Raw genomic sequence first — 20,360 nt, forward strand, 5'->3', positions numbered from 1 at the left:
AGGGAGTATTTTCCCTTCCATCTGTTGGCTGTCTTCTCTTTCCCAGCAGTGTCCAAATTTCACAGAACAACTCCCTTTTTGCACAGCCATTTCAGACTTCATGCCTTGTCTTGAGCCAGCACTTACTTTGATCTGGGTTCTTACAGTCTACAGCAGTAAATAGGATGTCTCATGTCAACATCACTCCTTTTCTTTACTTGTTGGGCCACATGCTTATGATGCATTTCATAATGAACTTCATTCCTTATGCCTGCTTCTACAGGCAAGAAGTCCATGTGCACCAGCTACTCCTGCTAACATTCTCCAGATGCCTGGCTCTATTTGGTAACCTTTCTCTTCTGCTGTGCTAAGTGCATGTCTCGTTTCCTTTCAGCATTCCTGTGAGTTGTGACCATTTGGGACACCCAGGCCTCCTCCAGAAACAATCCTCTCAGTCACTTTGCAGGGCCCTTCTGCTTGGTGTGCAGGCAGATGGGAAGGGGTTGATCTTCTAAGCCTCCTTCCATTGTTTTCACCTCTGTTTGAAAGGTCTGCTCTTTCTCAGCACAGCTATCTATTCATCACTGGTTGTTTAGCCTGTTCTCCCAACAGTGGTTTAGTCCCAGAGTAGACAGAGTAATCCCATTTGGGTTTGAGCCTGTCTTCCATAAATAAAATGTTACACACATCGCTGTTTTGCACTGGGATTCCTGCCAGTTAGCTGGATCGATAATAAGGATTGATTCTTTGGAAGATATTTTACTGAAGCTAAGGAAACACTTCTGGGGAGAAAAGGTTTTAACAAGAAACTTTGAAAAGAGCCCTATTGCATTTTTAACTAAAAATCTTTCTTGGCTTGCCCACTGGAAGCTCAGCCTTCATCGGAGCTCTCAGTTGCTGGATAAAACCACCATTGTTTGTAACACTTTCCCCCAATACGCCACTACTTTGTCCTGCAGTGTTTGGGCCGGCACTCGTCAGTGGTGGCCTGTCCCTGCCTGGAACAGCAGGACAGCGCGAGTGGCCCCGGCACTTCGCAGGTAGACCTTCATAGCCAAGGAGGTGAGGCTGGAGCCCGGGCAGGGCTCCTTGCTCCATCACCTCGAGGTGCTGCACCGCTTTCAGGCCTGCATGCACGTTACACCCAGGTCATCCTAGGTTGTGCAGATTTTGTCAAAAGAACATCCCCTGACGCTACAACATTTTTTCCGTGGCAGATTGTGGCCGTTCCTTTCCTTGCCCCAAGGAAACTCGATGTACAGTGGGGCAGGCCGGTGTCTGTGCGGCGGCGGCGTACACCTGCACAAGGCAGGACGGTGGCTGTCGGGCAGGGCCCACGGGCGGATCCCGCTCCCGCCGCATCCCCGCTCCGGCCGGCGCCGCCTTCCCGCGCAGCGCGCATCCCTCCGCGCCTGCTCCCTGGGCAGCAGCGGCTGGCCGAGGATGGGGCGGGGGAAGAGGGAGTCTCCCCACGCCCCCGCTCCGAAGGCGCTCGGGTGTTTCCGTCGCTCTCCGGCGCCATCGCCTTTCCCCACCCTCTCGCCGCCTGCCTGGGCGCCCGCACTCCCGGCGGCGCGGCGGGAGGAGGAGGAGGTGGAAGATGGCGGTGGGGATTGGCAGGGAGGCGGTGGCGGCGGCAGCGGTTCTGCAAGCGAGCCCGTCGGCAGCCAGCGCCGGCGAGGCCCGCGGCTGAGGGAGGAGGCGGCTGGGGCTGCGCCACCACCGCCCTCCCCGGCGCCGGACCCTCCTCCTCCTCTCCGTTCCTTCCCTCCCTCGCTCCCTCCCTCTGTCGCCTTCCCCGCCTGCCCCGGCCCTCCGCCCTCGCGCCCGGCCCGGCATGGACGCTGGCGCTCCGCCGTGTCGCTGCCGCCGCCGGCGCTGAGCGGGGCCGCCCGCCCGCCGCTCCCGGGAGCGGGGAAGATGTCGGACACCAAGGTGAAAGTTGCCGTCAGGGTCCGGCCCATGAACAAGAGAGGTAACCGGGGTCTGGGGGCATCTCGGGGCGGGGGCGGCACCGGAGCGCGGAGTCCCCCCGCGTTCTGCCCGGGCTGGCGGAGGACGAGCCCCTTCGGCCGCCGGCCCAGCCCCTCGCTCCCGGGGAGCCGGCGGGGGCCGAGCTGCAGCGGCGTGCCGGGAGAAGGGGGCTGCGCTCGCTCGCCCTGGCTACAGCCCCCCGCCGTGTCGCCTTGCAGAGCTGGACCTGAATACCAAGTGCATCGTGGAGATGGAAGGGAACCAGACTGTGCTTCACCCGCCGCCTTCCAACGCCAAGCAAGGAGAAAGGTAAAACCCCGAGTCGCCGTGCCCCGAGTGGAAGCCCAGTCCCGGCTCCTCCGCCTCGCCCTCGCAGACGCCTCGCTTGGCTTTGTCAGGGCAGTGGCGGGGTCCCCAGGGTGTCGCTCGGTGCTTTTCGGGGCTGCAGTGCGAAGGACAGCTGCAGAGCGCTGACCGGGGCTGCTGCGTTGGGGTTGCATCCGTGGGATGTAAGGGTAGTTTCTTTACCTGGCTTCCTGGGGGAGTCGGTGGTACCCGGTATGGAGACAGAAGATCCCCGTTAGTCTCCCGGGTACAGAAGTTGATTCTTGATTGACCGCTCAAAAAATAAACTGTTGAGTAGGTAAGGACCTAGACTGTGCGTGCTGTTTTCAGAAATTTCCTTTGCGTGTAGGCTTTTAACAACTTGGTGTAACCTATGGGGGAACAAAAAGCAGAATCTGATTTTTATGCTACTGATTTTTTTTTTAAATATCTAACTTTGTTTACTAGGTTTTAACCTATTTGCATTTGAAAAGGCTGTAATAGCTAGATCCTTTATTAATTCAGTGTTGTTCTGTGAAGTAGCCTACGAGAATATGCTAAAATAATTTTGAAATCTGGCATTTAGTTGTGATGCCCCAGTAAAGAATACCCTTGGAAAAAATCCAAAATACCAATGCACTAGACTGTAAAAATAGATCAGAACAGGAAAAGATTTCTTTCCTTTGAGGGAGTGTGGGGAAAGACAGGGAGGTGCAAGGGGAATAGTTATGTCGTATGCTCGTGTGTTCAGTTACCTTGTATTCTTATCTGCTTGGTTACCTGTTGACTGCTCAAGTTCAATTGATCTGTTAAACGCGTTTAATGCCAAGGAGTGAGAAATCATTTGAATGGGCATAGAGATTTTCAACCTAGCACCTTCCTACTACTTAAGTCTTTTTAAAAAAATATTTTTGACTCAGTTTGTAATAGTTATGAAGAAAATGTAGTGTGAGAATATTCTTTCTTTTTTTTGCAGAGTATTATGCTTTTGTAGCTTTCCAGCAGAAAAGGCTGAGACCTTTTGTATTCTTACATGTCCAAGGTGTGAAGGTGCTTCTCACATTAACCCATGTACTAGAATATAGCAGTAATCACACCAGTTTATTTTAGATCCAACTTGCATTGTCTTCAGAACCATTGTTGTGGCTAAAGTGCTGGCCTGCATCTTGAAAGATCTGTGCTTGTTTCCTGCTTCTTTCAAAGATCTTTGTGTGATCTTCTATAAGTTGTGCTGCCTCTCTGGGTCTTAGTAGCTCATCTGTGAAATGGAAATCTTCGGGGTTTTTAAAAACTATTTTATTTTAGAATGTATGTTTGTTTGTTTTTTCAATAAACAGGAGTTTATTGAAGTGTGTATATAGCTTCTATCACAACACTGGTGTAATAAGAAAAAAATAGAAGTGAGTGGAATTGACAAGTATGAGACATAAAATATGCATAGAGTTTATAAAGCAAAAACAAAAATAAGATTTGAAAATCACTATTTCAATAGACTCAAGAGACTAAGAGCCAGGTAGTTTAATGAAGATCTGGTAATGGAATTTTGCTTGTTGTGCACATTGGCCTGCAGGTATTCAGTGAGAATGTGCAGTGACTGTCTTTTGAGAGCTTGTGTGTCCTGTGCTTATCAGGCTTTAATATCTATAAAATATATAGATTCTCTGGGTGGGAGCTGGCTTCTGTTTCTATGTCAAGAGCCTTATGGGTGAGCTGTGACGCTTGTGTGCGACCTCACCGTCGGCAGCTGTGCTGGCAAGGGATAGCTGTCCTGCCTGCAGCACAGTGTGAGGCTGGAATTTGGCTGGCTGCTAACTTGTGTGTTTGAAACAACTGCCAGATGTGTTATTGGAAAGAACAGGCAGAAATACTGGTCAGAAGTAACTCTCATTATTGCAAACAGATAGTTTGGGTGCCTGCTTAATGGCAGACATTGTGTGTAAGTGTCAAGGTGGCTAATAGGCTTTCCAGTGCCTCGTGAACATCCTCACCTTTCCTTCAGTGCTAAACTGCTGGTTTGTATTTTTTACTCAATATAAACAGTTTAATTTCTCATGATGAGGAATGGATTCTGTTCTTCTGTGTGTACCCACCATAGAGTGTCTGTATAGACTGGCTCTGAATTGCTGAGTAGTTGCTGCTTGTACTTGGATTGATGCCTTGGCAGGGTTAGAGATGTCAAACGGATTTTTAGTTTTCTTTGTGTAGCTTGTTTTTATATAGCTTAACTGGATTTTTCTTTCAGAGCAACCATGTCATTGCAAAAATGATTTAATTTGTTAGGGTGATTAATTGGTCTTTCTCTATTCTATGCATTATTTTAATATTCTGTTTAGTCTTACCTTTCCCTTTTTGCGTTTTATCTTTTTATATGGAAATTTCCCTTTTCTAGCTGAATGGAAGTACAAGTTTGTGCTGCATTTTGGAATAAGAATAAGTAGCCTTCTAAAGCAAATTTGGTTTCCAGGGCTGCTTTTTTTAATTCAGCTGAAGCCAAGAGACTATAGGGTGTAGGGAGTAGAATTCAGGACCATGCTCTTTATTTGCTTTGTTCTCACAGATATAATTTAAAAGCTACTGACAGAATTTTCTAAAGTAAAATTAGGTAACTCTTTAATAACTATAAAATTATAAAAATTTGCTCTTGGAAGAACATCCAACGTTAGTAAAATCAGATTTTACTAGCTTTGTCTATGCTGTACGGAGTTTTTGAATTAAATCTAAATTCAGTTGCATTATTTTAATTAGTCTTTAGGCATTATTAAGGATAGTTCTGAAGGATTTTAGATGGGCAAGTAATGCTAGTTTTGCAGGTGATGTAAGAGGCCTTAAATCCCAGACAGTGCTGTCATTTGTCCAACTTTCATTATGTATTAGAGGTAAAGTTGTAACCATAAATTAGAACAGGATTCTGACTGCGTCTTCTAGCTGCTAGACCACACAGCACTCACACCGTAACAAACACAGCTACAAAATAGTAATTGTTATTGAATGCAAGTGTTTTGTCTTTTTATAAGCAGCAGGCCTGCTGTTGCCCACAGGCACATGACTTCCAGTGTTCTAAACTAATGAAGGAGGAAAACCAGAACATAGTAAAACTGAACAGTCTGAGTCTAAAAGGCACAGGAAAATCTTTATCAACTGAAATAATAGGAGACAGAGTTCAAAAGGGAATGATTTTCATTAACTGCTATCAGGTATAATATCTGGTGCTGGCAAAGTATTTGGAAGTTTGTTGTTGGACTTCATACCTTTAACCCATATTTTGCTTTTACTGGTAGCAGTAGTTGCCTTTTTATGTGCTGAAATGTGCTTGTGTGTTCTTTTAGTTACCACTCATGTCTCTCAGGCATTTCCTTCCCAAACCAATATAGATTGCCATTTCTTCCCAAGAAGAAAGCTTGTGGGAGCTCTCTGATTTTTCTTCTGTCTTTACCTAGCAGCCTGAATTTCCTTTCTTAAAGTAGTCTCCCCAGAAAAAAGCCCATCCTAACTTATATGGGTATTATGTTTCGAAGCCAATGGAATACATCCTCTTGTCCTGCTATAAATGTTTGTATTTGGTTGTTGGCAACAAGGTGCCATATTAAAATGTAACTATGAGATAATTAGAGTCACAGACAATCCTGCAAAATGATTGAGTAATTTTTTACAATAGAAATTTCACATCTCTATATCTGCTAAAGATCTGACTTTACATTACAGATGTTATTTTTCAGTAGGACAAATGAGGTCTTGCTGGGTTGGTTTCTCCTCTGTTTCTGATTGTTAAAATATGCTTTCCTTCTTTCCTTCCTTTCCTTTCAGCTACACTTTCTAACACATAGGATCTGAAAAATTTTATTTTAGCTCTCTGATAACAGTTCTTCATGACATGATTTTTCCTTTAGTAAGCAAAATATTTGTCTTGACAGAAATAAACAAGGAACCATGGAAACAGTGGAATTGAAATGCTATTTCATCTGTAGTTTTAACTGAAACACAAATTCGTTTATTGGGCAATTCATTCCATTAGAGCACAGTAGCCTGTTGCAAACTTTGCCTTAATAAAAATCTCAGAGCAGAAAATAAGAAAGGTGTTCTCAGATTGTAGAGCTGAACTCAAAATCTCACTTTTTTCTGAAAATATTTTTCTTGCCTGTCTTAACTCTTAAAAAAACCCCACCATGCTATGACTTGTTTGTTCTGCCCTCTTCCATCCTCATTTTGATAAGACAAGTAGCACCAAAGCCCAATTCTAGTTAAAAACACCCTCTTCCTATAGTGCTAAATGACTGAAGATTCCAGAATACATGGGGGCTTTCTTGTTTTTTTCATAGGTTTAAGCTCTTTAATAAAATAAATAGCTGGGAACAGATGTGTATGTGAGTCTATCTAGTTTTTGTAGGTCATAATACTTTCAAAGATTAATATCTGAAGCACAGATTTCATCCCTAGGCAGCTTGTCCTAAAACTCTTGTTTCCAGAAAACAGCTGTTGCACCTTCTGCTTTGGAGAAAACACAATTTTGGATGGCCTTTAGTACACAGTCCTTCCCTTGGTGGTTGCAGTACTTCATGGTTTTTAATATCTTGCTTTCAGTAACATCAGAGGTGAGAGAAGAGCGCTGTTGGAGGCCTTCATGATAATGGTAACTTTTTCAAACTGAAACTTCTGGAAGCTGAAATAGGACAGTTGCTAATTAGTTCTGTATCTGAAGGTATGACTGACCTGATCACGCCTTTGATGTGTGCACTTCAAATTATCACCTGTCAGAGGTGGATCATAAAATAGTAGAAGGCAGCAACTTTTATCTTTGCAGGAAATTGTAAAAGTAATCTGACTTTGACCTGTGTAACTTTCCTGTTAGACATCAGTGTTCAGGATGTGAACTGTTAGCTTTGAACCTTGGCAGAGGAGATGGATTTGAATTATGTGTGGTTGGAAAATGTTGTTTTGGGAGCTACATTTGAATTGCTTTAATCCATTCATGCCTCAGATGCAACACTAGATGCAGTTCCTTGAAACTGCTGTTCTAAAATTCCATGTAATTTGGAACACGAGACACAGACTTGTAGCCCAAAATACTGTAGGTACGGCTCTTGGTTCTTCATGAGGTGACCTGAACTGTGAGTAAATGCAACATCCATTATTTTACTATGTTTATAAAATCCAGACTGCTGATAGGACCTTGTGATTTGCTCTTTAAGTGTGATTCCTAGAGGAAACTACTGTTGAAAGCTGTTGGGATCATGGGTAAGCAGCCTGTAGTACGTTGCTGGCAAAATTTCAGAATAAAAATAGATAGCGTGTTTGAAGAGAAGGAAAACTGTTCTTTGAATGACCATGTTTAGGCAGTTGTTGCTTTGTAGCTGTTCTGTACTTTTGGACTATGAGTGTTATGTTCAAATATTTCTGAGTAGAACACAGTTGAATGAGGTGCAGCTTCAAACCTGCCCAGTTTTTCCCTTTTGCTATGTTGGAAGTACCTATGTTGTGGGACAGGAAAATATGTGTAAAAAGATCAGTAGGCCTATAGACATGCTTAGCTTCTGTGTTTAGAAGGTACAGCTATGCATGCATATGTTTATTTCTGCAGCTAGGGGCATTTTTGAGCTCTGGATTACTAGTCACTACACCTTGAATATGTTGTCTATTGAAGTGAAATATGAATTTTAAAAAATTGCAGCCCTCTTAAAATGGAGGAGGATTTTTGTCCATTTTGGGGGGATCTAAGGCCTAAAGGAAAAAGTTTTATTTTCGCCTCCTTACCCCCTTAGTGTAAACAGAGACAGTTGTCTTGTTTTGAAAACAAGATTCTCTGTTCTGTTGTGCGTCTAGTAGGTTTATTAAATGCGCACGTGGTAAGACTCCAGACTTCTAATTCACTGTACTTTGATAGTTAAAAAATTAGAGTTAAATGATGCTTGTAAACATGGTGTAACCCAGATGTGGGTTAGATTCAAGGTACTTCAGGAAGTGCTTTAAAAGTGCTGGTGCTGCAGAACCTGAGCTCAGGGAGCAGCAGTGCACACCAGCTGCCCTTCCGTGCAGCTCTGTGTGCCTGCGGAGCTGGGGTGTGAATCTTGGCACAAAGCGTCAGGGACAAAGCGAATCCCTTCTCAGTCTGATCAGGCCTGCAGGGCAGCATGTGCAGGCAGGCAGCTGCTGTTCAGCCATTCAGCATGGTGCTACTTCTAGTAGTAAGATTAGAGCTAAATCTTTAAATTGACAAATGCACTTGTTGCTGTTGTGTTTGAGACTTTACCAGATTTAAACTCCTGCGTTCCTCTGGTGCAGACTGAGTAGTGGTGGCTGCCTCTGGCTGCAGTGCCAGTGTCTCCTGCACAGACACACAGTCCTTAATGATGAGAAAGTACTGCAGTGCCTTTGCTTATTTGGCCTGCCCTGGGCATGGTTTGAATCTATTAATGGAAACAATTACTGCCTGCTCTAGCGAGATGCCAACTGCTTGTGCAGATGCTCTTGCTTAACTGAGTAATGTCTCTGGTTGTTTGATATTTTGGGAGAATTTCTGTTACTGATGGCAGACTGAAGTAGGCTCTTTAAGGAAGTGTAAAGTGTTGGCTGGAGACAGTGAGTGCAGCCCACAACAAAAAGGTCCCTGCTGTGCAATGATGTGCACCACAGGACTCAACTCTTGAATTAACTTGTGACCCAAAGCACCAAGTTAACTAAAACAGTTGTGTCCTTGCCTGGTAGTAATTTTGCTCTGTGTGTTTCAAGAGGCAGTACAAGGGCCATACATTTGTCTAGCCAGTACCTGACTTTGTATGTTTATATGAAATTGGTCATTAGGGTTTGAGGTTTGATGGAGCTTGGGGTGATCATGTGTGCCTTTTTGGTTCTTCTATGTGAAGCTCGAGACTGGTGTTTGCTGGGGGCTGATAGAGAAGCTCAGTAAGTTATCTTAGAAATAAAGGTCAACCAGAAGAATGCATTGCTGACAGGAGTTGAAAATCAATGACTTCAGCTCAAGATATCCATGTTGACGAAGAGCAGGAGTTACACAAGCTGTTTTCAATGCCAGAGAAGTGTCCCTTTATGTAATTTCTCATTTTGGGTGAAAAGTGAGTAAGTGGCTTTCTTATAATGTTGTGCTTGGTTAGTGTTATCATCTGTAATTCTGGCCTTTTTTTATGATAGTTGCCTTCTAATATAAAATTATTAGTTTAAAAACCCAACCCTCAGCCATCAAAACATCTATAAATTCATAATCATATCCTTAACTAGTATATTTTGTAGTTACCAGACACACCCTTATTTTGGCATTTTGTTGCATCCTAAATAGAGACATCCTGTAGAAATACTCCTACATCATCTTTGGATAATTTGAAGCTAATGGCTTGTAAGGTGGAACTTTTTCAATAGGAGGTAATTTGAATGTTTTATCTCATTTCACTTGGATCACCATAGGGAAGTCTGTAGTCACAGCCCCTCATGAAGTCCCTGGCAGCTTATCATCCTATAGTGACTTATTTCTTATTTAAGTGTTATAACTCAAGACAGAAATTTATACCACAACTACTGTTTTGATGAGTTAACCCATGAATATATTTTGGTGTTTATTTATGGTACAGTGCTTATTTTGAGGCGCATCAGTCAGCAGAGCAGTGGAAAGGTGTGCCTGAAACATTTCTGGGTGCTTGTGTTAGTGCATGGTAACTAGCATGGTTAATGATGATGCTGCAGTTGGGTGCTGAGAGGCTCATTGTGCACTAGCAGCAGGTTCTGTACTCATCTGTTTCTTAAAAACTGGTCTCCACCAAGCCGGTGCTGCTGCCTCTTCATGCTCAGTAACAGCATAGACAGCGGGCTAGTAGTGACTGGAGATTCATGGTGTCGCAGCATCTTCTTTTTGCAGTGTGTATGTATATTCCAAGAATTTTAAGCATTTCATAAACATGAATCAAAGCAGCTGCTGTGGCTGCAATGGCATGCTTATCTCTGCATGGACTTAGGGAGATACTGCTCCATATGTTTCAAAAAGTGCCAGGGTGCATTGTGAACTGTAAACTTTCTATAAAGTAACTTGATGCTTTGTTTTAGAAACACATTGCTGAAAATGTCAACACTTGAATATTTTTTCCTGAAATTTCTTTGTATTAGAGAATATTTTAGGCTTACAAATACAATGAAAAAACCATATCATATTTTATTTATTGAGCTTACATTTCAGTTTATTCCACAGTCTCTTTTCAAACACAAATGTCAAGCCAATTAAATAGTGTACAAAAGCCTCTAGCCAAGATTAAATTTTCTTCTAGTGTAAGGCTTCAAAATTCTGAATCTGTCTCTTGAACTACTGCAATAATTTTTCTAGTGTTAAATACTAGTATGTGGAACAGTCTGTTTTGCTTAATAATTCTTACATGATGACAAGGAACAGCAGATCTTAGATAAGAAACTGGAGGATTTGATACTTCTTATGTGGTTTCCACTTTCTGTCTGACTTCGTTATTGAAATCATGTCCAATGTAGCTGAGGTGGCCTTTCATAAACTTGATTCTTTCAGAGCTGAAGCAAAAAGGATCATGTGAGGTTGAAGGGGCAATTTATCTGCCAAATAAATTGACTTGTATGCTTACTGGCACTGGCTGCAATGTAATTTTTAAAACTTCAGAGTTCTTATTCTTGTTGAATATTTACTTTAAATTCAGTTTTACTTTGTGATTCAAAAGTGCAGGCTTGTTTTACAGTTGACAAGCTTTTGCAAAAGATAAGTCAACAGAGCATTCCAGTGGAGGCACAGAGCTGGTGGAAGTTCTCTACTGGCAAAGCTGCCTTATGGCCCTGAATGAGCAGCGTCCTGTTCTGCTTTGGAAAGTTTCTTTGTCAGCATCTATCAATGTGAGTTTTTAGATACACAGTGAGTCTGCAGTGCTCCAGACTTGTTTTGGCCCAGTAGTGCCACCTCCCTGAATGATGCAAGTCCTAAACATTTTGATGAGTTTTGGTATTTTTTCCTTCCGGTCATACTGTGTTGTCATTCTTTATTTTGAGATACTTCTCAATTTCTTTTGGACCTCAAATACACTTTCAGATAATTTTATCTACCAAATCAGACTGAAATAGAAACTGGCTATTTGGTAAAACAGAGAAGCATTCATTTATTCACTATATGTAGCTGGAGACATTAATGCATTACTTATGTATCCTCTGAATGCTCAGCAACAAGTAGTTGAGTTTGAATATGTTTTTTTAAGAGACCTCTGCAGTTATGTAAGGGAGTAAGAGCAAAATGTATTTGCAGACCTCCTGCACTTTGCTGTTTTATTAAATTGAGATAAACATATGGTTCTGGAAAGTGTCTAATGGACCATCATCCCAGCACTCGTGTTTTGCTGTTTTGGAGCTTCTTTTTGGGTCCACAGCAGATATGCTATTCTGAAGTAAACTCTCTGGAAGACAAGTACTTTTCATAGTGCCCATTACATTTAAAAAGAAGGAGTTTTTGAATAGTTCTAATTCTTCCAGTGTAAAACTAATCCTTGTACCTGCATTTTTGATAGGAGTGCCCTTGAGAATTGCTGCTTCAGGGTCTGCAGAGAAACTGACACATAAGGTAACCCAAGAGATGGCTTGTTAATGGATTTGCTGCTGATGTAGTAGAATATATAGGCAAAGGATACTTGGGAGCCAGGACAGTGAAAAGCAAAAGAGAGCTGAAGAAATGTTTGTCCAGCAACATGATGAAACTCCTTAAAATACTTGTTGGAGAAAATCAAACCAACCAACAACCTCTCCTGCCTCTCCCCCCTGAAAAAAAAAAAAAAAAAAAAGAAGCTTCTTTTCATCCTCCTGAAAACCTGGCATTCTCTGGGGTGGTACTAGTCTTCATGGGTGTTCTGGTTGAGATCCAAGTTGAAAACAAAAAGGAAAATCAGTTATTGTAAACAGACCATTGAACACTGGGTAGCTTGCTATGTAGCTTCCTTGTCAAGAGCTTCCAAGTCCTTAGAATGTTTATTGTTTGAGATGTTTTTCACATTGTAGCTAAGTCCATGGCATGTTTTAGTGCATGGCTGTAATCCATATTTTAACACTGAATTTTTACTGTTTATTCCATTAAATGTCGTGGATGAGAACCTTTTAAAATTGACTGTGAAGTAATCTAGTGGGAGACAACTTGTGTGTCCATCGAAAGGATGATGAAGTGTCTTTGAGGATGAGCATTTAAGTGCTCTCCTCGGGTGCCTTTCAATGGAACAGTAACTTGAATCTTTTAATAAATTTAGTAGATTTCTGTCTCTCTTAGCATTGCAGTTCCATGATTGGATTCCTCTCTACTGTCAGAATTGCTGGGTGCTGAAGGAGGGAGATGTCTGACTTCCACATGGTGAAAGTTAGAAATTAGCTCTTGACAGTTTTATTTTCAAGTTCCCAGCAGGGTGTGGTGGATGAGTACTGAACTAGGATAGATGTCAGTCTAATCTCTCCTTCCTTGTTTGCTCCTTGGGGCATCCTGCATCCTCTCAAGTTGTTCTTGAAGTTTCAGTTTTGAAGTTGTGAATGTGACAGTGGCACTCTTTTTGTCAGAAATACTGATTCTGTCCTTGCTGCCATCTACACTCACAGATAGAAGTTTTGTGTGTGCTCTGAGGAATGTGGTGTACCTCTGTTTGGAATTTCAGGATGTCCTCTTGCAACTTTGGGCTAGTTGAAACCCAGAAATACAGATTGGCAGCGTTGAGCAGGCTGAATGCCCTTAGTGTTTTGCAACATGTGTATTTTCTAAGTTATGGTTCTTTTGACCTGTACTATTGGTGGCTATTTCAGAATTTCTTACCTGGATAAGGAAGAAATCCATGGCTCATGTGCAAGATAGATCAAACAGACTTTGAAAACACTCTTGTACTCACATGACCAAGATGTGAAACTAGTTTTATTAAAACCTGTCTAAATCAAATTGATCTTAATCTGTCATCCTTTGTCTAGAAGGTTGTTGTAGGATGACTTCTGAAGGATCTCATGGTCCAAATGTTTTTCTCAAGGTATTGGCATCTTCATCATGGTTCAAAAAAGAGAGGCAGATGAGCTTGCCTTTGCTCAGATGGAAAAGTGAAAGTAAATGCTGGGTCTTTGTGGACTCTGAACTGGGATATTATAAAAAGGAATTGCAGAACTGAATTTTGAGTGAGGAATTTTTCATTAGCAGTGTGTAGCAAGGAAAGAAAGTAGAAATACTGACAATAAGCAGTTGTTGTGTAGGAAATGAAAAAGTTAAATCTAGCTAATTTAATTAATTTCAAGAAACATTTGGAAGTGATAAGAGTCTGACAGCCTGTTGTCTAGTGGCTGTAACAAGCAATGTCAGAGTTTAGTGAGCTCAAAGTAAGTGTTTGATTTGACTAGGAAACTTGCATGTTTTTCCCCAAATAATGGTGGAAATATTTCTTATTTTAAATACTTTTGTAATTATCATTCTACTTTGCTTCCAAAATAGAAGTTATAAATTCCCTGCAGATCTTCTCCTCTTAACAGAAGGAGCAAAGGCTGCTTTGTGTTGGTCCCCTATGGCATTTTTGGCTGGTTGGTTTGGGTTATTTTGTAGTATTTTTCTCTTAAAGTACCATTAATCAAAAATTATTTGAAATGGGATACCTGCCTTAGCTGCTGCTTCTCTTGTAGCATGCTCTTTCAGTTTCATGTCTCAGTTTGCAGGTGTGTAGATGAAAATAAATTAGGCTGGTGTGGAATTACTGATCAAACATCATGTCTTAGCCTTTTTTTTTTTTTTTTAGTAGAATGGCTATTTAGGCAAAAAAGGAAACAGCTGATTCCTTATTACACTGAAATTTGAGGGTTGCTCTGACTTAAAATATTAGTGATGATGGTCAAAGTGGGAAAGCTACACTGAAGAATCAGTGTGATAAACTTTTAAGTTTTGAACTTAATGCTGTGCTCAAACCTGAGTTTTGTTTGCAGTATTATTCCTTACCTATGTTGCTCCTTCACATTCTTATCCTAGTGTTACTAACCCAGAACTGCTGACCTCATTAATGCTGCTCCCTAATTAATGCAATCCTTATCAGAGCTCAGAACCTGTGTTCCCTTTCATATGACTTTTCAGGGTGTTCCAGATAGAGCTGCTTCCTCAGAGTCTTTCTTGTTCCTTAATAAATGGCTTCTCATTCTCTTCTAAGAATTTTTGTCAACTTTTTGAGAGACCGCATGTAATTGTGCTTTATTTCTTCTTGCTTGTTTTGTGTAACTCTATTCACTATGCAGGCAGATCCCTGGGTAGATCATTTAGGCTGTGGGTTATTTATGGCAGAGATAATTAGCTGAGTTGCAGCTCCTGAAACAGAAGAATTGCGGCTCAGTGTCTTGGAAGTTTAGCTGATAAGCTTTGTGGGGCCTGAGCTCCTCCCGTGCAGAGTCACATCAGGAGACTCAGTGCTGGACTCCCACAGTCTGGGTGTCTAGCAAAGCTTCATCAGCCTGTGCTGCCCATTCTGTACCTGGTGTTTGTGGCAGTGTTGGAGTCAAGAGCAGTGCCAGGGACAGGAAAGGGCAAAAGGTAGCTGGGTGTGGGCCTCCACTACTGCTCTCCTGGTTCAGGTGCAGTGCAGGATGAGCACGTGTTCAGGTAACAAGGCAGAACTGATGGGGAGTCTCCTAAAACTCATGTGTGAGGACTGGCTGTATAGAGATATCTAATGGACACCATGGCGTTGAATTGGTGTTTGGGAACCAAAAAAAACCCCAACATGTAATACCACAACATGCCTCTGAGTGTACACTCTGTTGTCTGGGATTTTCTGCTTCCGGAGTGGTTCAGCCTACTCCCATCATGAGTGGTAGAGCTGGCTGCAATTGCAACACAGATGGTACTAAATGGAACTATAAAGCTGTGTCTTAAGTAGTACTTAAAGTATTTTGTTGAATACCAATGAAGTAGTTGAAATACTTTGCCAAAAAGTGGGGTAACACTCACAGATTGATTTAGATACACCTGTTGATCTTACTGATTGAGCTGAATGTTAAGTTTAAAGCACAGTTATTTGCAGTACCAAGAGAAAAACAATCATCAGGGCAGAATACATTTTTCATGGTTCTCTCTTTCTGTGAAAGAGACTTTCCATTGTGTAACTGCAGTACAGCATCAGTGGTGAACACTTCATATCCTGGTGCAGAGTCCCAGAGCTCCCTTCTTAACCACCTCTGAGTGGGTGCCAGCACAGGCCGCAGACTCTCCTGCAGTCTCTGGGTCAGCATGCAGGGATCTGGGCCCAGTAGCCAGGCCTGACCTATCACCCTGCAGGCTCTTTAAACACATTCAGCTAAACTAAGTACCATAATTTCTGTGCAAGCAGATCCATAGATAAAGTTTATGCTTTTTTCTGTTCTCCTCAAGTTTAACTTCTGCCTTTTTCTTCCCTTTGTTCTCCTGACCTTTTACCTGCATTGTCCCATGCTCTTTAAAGATACCATGTAAAGTATTATCTCCAGAAATGATGGTGCTTCAGAATAAAGCTTGAATGATGTTAGCAACTCCCAGCAGCACTCTGCTGCTTACTCTAAATTGGAAGCTTTGATTACATTTAATCATCTGTAGTGATTATGGTAGAGTGTGTGTGTGTCACTCATGTCTCAGCTCTTTTGTCTGCTTTCTGTGTCTCCTCTGAGTAACTTCCCTTATAGTAAGTACTCATTGACAGGGACTGGATTTTTTTCATATTATTAACTGATTTGTATTTATATTTTTGTATGCTAATTGGTAAAAGTCTTTCTCCTGCTCTGAAACATGTCAGGCCTAACAGCTTGATTTGATTTTAAGACATCTAATTTAGAGTTTGGTTGTTTTCTGGTTTTTGTTGTTTTTTTTTTCCTGCTGCAATAAGACAAATCTTATAACAGAATAACTTTTTTCATGTTGCAGCTGTGCTTAGTATGCTGCTGCTGAATGAAAAGGCCTCTGCCTTTCTGCAGGGTGGTACAGACTCTCTCATTCTCAAACCCTCCCTCTCTTAACCTGGAGTGCTCCTTGGCTCACTATATCAATGCAGAAGCTGGGCCCTTTTTAGTACCTAATCAGGCACTTTCCACGGCATGAAAGGGTCCATGCACCTTCTCTATTTTTAGGCATTGATTTGTCTCTTTGCCACTTCTTTGCTTTGTTTTATGCCCTGAGTTAAAAAAAAACAACAAACCAAAAACAACAACAAATCTGGCTGGACTCAGTGTCTGGGTGTTTTACCTGCACAATAAATCTGCAACATGGCTAAAATCCTCACGGGTAATGGCAGTGGGAAGATATTTCAAAAAAACTTCTGGCTTTCAGTGTGATAGCAGTGTTCCACTCTATGTAGACAAATATAAAAAGAGAAACCTGTCTCTGCAGTCTGAGATCACAGCTCAAAAAACCATTTTGATGGGGTATTGTTAGGTGCAAGCCAATGAGGGGAAAAAAGATTCCAGTAGGAGTTAAAGAAGAATGAACAAGTTTTTAAGAAAGAAGGATTATCATATCTTTAAAATACTTGAGCTGTATGTAGGCTTTGGGTAAAATTCCATTGGGAATACTGCATGTTGTTCGAACACCTGTTTTTAAATGTCAAAGCCTGTGTAGAGAGAAACAAATTGTGTAAGGAAAAAAGTATTTTCTGACAGCAGCATGCCATGCAGGTTGCCAGTCAGAGTTCCTGTGATGTCTGCTGTCAACAAATGTGACAGTTGCACAGTGTAGGAAGTCAGTTTGGGAAGGTGATTATGATGACTGGCAATATTTGAGTAAACTGTGTCAGGAACTAGGTGGCAAAGTTGTTGATTTTGTCAGTACAACCTTTAAACTATGATAGGACCTGAAAAGATGTAGAATCAATTTTTGTTAATTATTATAGCCCTGTGGAATTTTAGGGTCTAGATTCTTTACCTCCCTATTTCTTGTTGTCAGTTCATTGTGTCTGTACTGCTTGTCACTGTATCTCTTGGAGCTTAACACCAGTTGCTGAGGTAGAAAAGTAGATGTATCCATCTTTCTTTTAGTGGCTTTGAATATGAGAATAGTAATTTTGCCAAAGCCAGCATGCTGCTGCAAATTCACTGGACAAGTTCTGTGGAGAGAGAAGCTGTTAATCCTAGCTAGACATTTTTCAGAGCAAAGCCTGCTAGGACTTGTTTCAAGCACATTGCAGTGTTTATGTGCAGAGCAACGTGTGGAATAAATTGGTGATCAGAGGTTTGGTGAAGCATGTGACAGGAGTTACAGGAGTAGTTGGGCTGGGCATTCTTGTGTGAAATGTGTTTTTGGGGAATGGGATAAGCTTGAATTCAAACTTAAAATAGATTTTTAATGTTTCTCTTAAATTTACATTTGAACTGGCTTTTATTTTGTTGGGGATATTTTTGGTAACAAAGGCTGCAAAAGCTTAAATACTTCTTTTCAGAGTTTTAAAGTTTACAAGTCAAAAACCAAAAGAAGAATCCAGATGTTTTAGTGAACAAATGCAGTAATAAGCTGTAGATCTCTGTAGGTTGTATATCAGTTGTGATTTTAAAGTGCTGTAAAAACAGTGCATTACTGGTTTTAGTTTGGGCTTGATTTTTTTCTTTTTACATGATATTTGATATAATGTTTTTAAAGTAGACATCAAATAGCTCCTATTTTCCATCCCGTTGTCAGAATTGCCTTTTCTGAGCACTTAATTCTCTGGGACTTCAAAAACAGGTGAGGATTAATCACTTCTGAGCATGTTCTTGTTGTCAGAAGGATATTTTTCATCATGTTCCCAATTTTCTTTAACAAAGTGTTCCAGCTGTCTTCATTCAGTAAAGGTACCATCAATTACAAGTAATTAACAGGTCAAATCAGATTATGATCTGGGTTTTCTTTTTGAGAGGTAAGATGATTAAAATGTCTGTTGTGATCTAATAATTCTGCATATGGCAGATCCAACCTGAAGTAGTTTCTGAAGAAGAAATATGTATTGTGGATGCTTTTTCATATTGAACATTAAGAATTTAAAAGGTCAAGATATGAATGAATGCTGAAATTCAACAAATTGATGAGAGGCCAGATTACTTTGGTTTAGTAGTTAAATCTCTCCCATGCTTACTTCTTACTTCTTACTCCTTCCCATCTCTCTTCTTACTTCTGGCTTTTTGAAATGAAGCACTGCATAACTTACTACTGAAAGTTCCAGAGCTTTTCCACAGAAAAGTGAGTGAAACTGTAGACCATTAACTTGAACTGGATGAACAACTGACCTTGAACTCCAGAGTGTGATCAGGTAGTGCCTTGCACATCAGGTGAAGTTTCATCAGAAGTTAACTCTCCTTCAGCTGTTTAATACTGTGCCCTGAGCGTGTCAGTGTCAGTGAGATCTTCGTATTTCAGTTAATTTTTTTTCAGCTGTAATACTTAGGTTTTAAATAAAAATATTAAAAATTAGGTATTTTACTATTGCTAATGGTAGATGGATAATTTCATACAAGGAACAGAAGGTTTCATAATGTATAGACTAATAGCAGAAAGCTCAGGTCCAGTGAAGGGTTTGGGGTGGGGGAGGGGAGGACAGAAGTGCATTTACTTTGTTATTGGAAGAAACTGCTAAAGGAAAGAAGGAACATATCTCCTGACTTGAGGAAACAAGATAGGTTTTTCCTTTTGCCTTTGATCACCCTGTGCTTCTCTTGTTTCTGGATTGTATGGTGGGTGAGACAAGTCAGTATCCTTTCTGAAGTGTGGAATACTTTGACCTCCTGCTGCTTGGACAAAGCTGGGATGGTGGTTACTGTTGTCCAAGTTTCTGGTATCACAGAAAACATCTTCAGTCTTCAAGGCCTGCTCTAAGAACTACACCTGCAAAATTTTCTTTAATACTGTGTCTCAGGTTGCTGGTGGGGTGGAATATTGGTCAATCAAGAGAATTATAGTAAGAAAACTTTTAAAATGTGAACAGTTTCTTCTGAGTCTCAGTATGGGGTTTCCCAAATTTGAGAGAAAGTATGTGATAACGCATTTTGCTAAACATCAAATAGAAGGTGGTAATTAACTTCTGTTCATTGCCCATTCCATCAGCTAGGAACACCTTCTTTTAAAGTAGCTTTTCCTTTGGTGTTTGTATGCCCTGTGTATTTGAGCACAGCAGTTTAATGAAAGATAAGAATCAGGGATGACTTCTAAATGTGCAAGATTGGAGTCAGTCGAAGGCAGAAGGCTGACCACTGAGATGAGTACAGCTTTGGACAGAAGCTGTAGGGGGACAAAAGATAAAAAGCTGTGTGTATTATGAGCTGTGTCAAGGGGGCTTCTTACAAAATGTGTAGGTGAGAAAGAAAAGTCTTGGGGGAGCATGATAAAATCAAAAGCTGGTAACAGTTCACAAGAAAATTTCTACTGCATTTGTACATTTCATAAGATAAATTAAACTGCTCAAGTTATGTTTCCTTGGTGTTGGTGCTTATTGATGCCTACAGTAAAGTTGCTGTGACTTCAGAGAGAAGGGAGAAGGGAAAGCCCACTACAAGTGTTGTTAAATTTCATCCTTACTATCTCCCAGATTGTAGTCCCAAAATTCTAAAATTTGCAAGCAGAGGACCATAAAATTTTCCAGTGTATATTTAAGATGACAGATTGCTTGAGCAATCCAGTAGTTTGTCTCCTCTGTTTAAATTATAAAATGACATTATAAGTCTGAATCATTGTGCAATTAAGTGATGGTTGAGTGGTAAAAAATTCTTTCCTTAACACTTGCTTCAGACATGCTCATTTTTCAGCTGCCTCTAATAGCATTAGAGAGGTCTCTGATTTTAGAAATTTATTTTGGTTTGTATACAGGAAACAGTATATTGCCTTGATGGAGCAGCTTTTCTTTTTTCTTCTTTTTTTTTTTTAAGTAATTTTGGCTAAAGTTGATAGGCATATTTGAAAAAAAACTCCAGCATGTAATTGTGAGGCTTTTTGTGATTGTTATTAAAAACAGGTGCCAAGTAAATAGTCATGGGGTTTTTTTAAATGGTAAAAGGTTCACGGAGATGCTTAGTCGTCTCTCTGAGGTAAGCAGAAACTTTGCTATGCAAGACTGCTGTTAATGAGCTTGACTTTTATTATTGCCAGCTGAACAAGCAGCTCAGAGCAG

The 20,360-nt window shown here is 41.1% G+C and overlaps 1 protein-coding gene across 3 annotated transcripts in view; it reads left to right on the plus strand.

Annotated features, from left to right (window-relative positions):
* Window positions 1-1,422: 1,422 nt before the first annotated feature.
* Window positions 1,423-20,360, plus strand: part of KIF13A (kinesin family member 13A) — a 105,994-nt gene continuing 87,056 nt past the window's right edge. Inside the window, exons 1-2 of one of the 3 annotated variants that reach the window (XM_077180335.1) lie at window positions 1,423-1,954; window positions 2,172-2,262. In XM_077180335.1, the coding sequence (XP_077036450.1) occupies window positions 1,423-1,954; window positions 2,172-2,262 (623 nt within the window). The remainder of the gene's footprint in view (window positions 1,955-2,171; window positions 2,263-20,360) is intronic. The other 2 variants (XM_077180328.1, XM_077180331.1) reach the window with 2 other exon arrangements.

The sequence above is a fragment of the Agelaius phoeniceus genome, chromosome 1, assembly GCF_051311805.1.
Source record: "Agelaius phoeniceus isolate bAgePho1 chromosome 1, bAgePho1.hap1, whole genome shotgun sequence".
NCBI lineage: Eukaryota > Metazoa > Chordata > Aves > Passeriformes > Icteridae > Agelaius > Agelaius phoeniceus.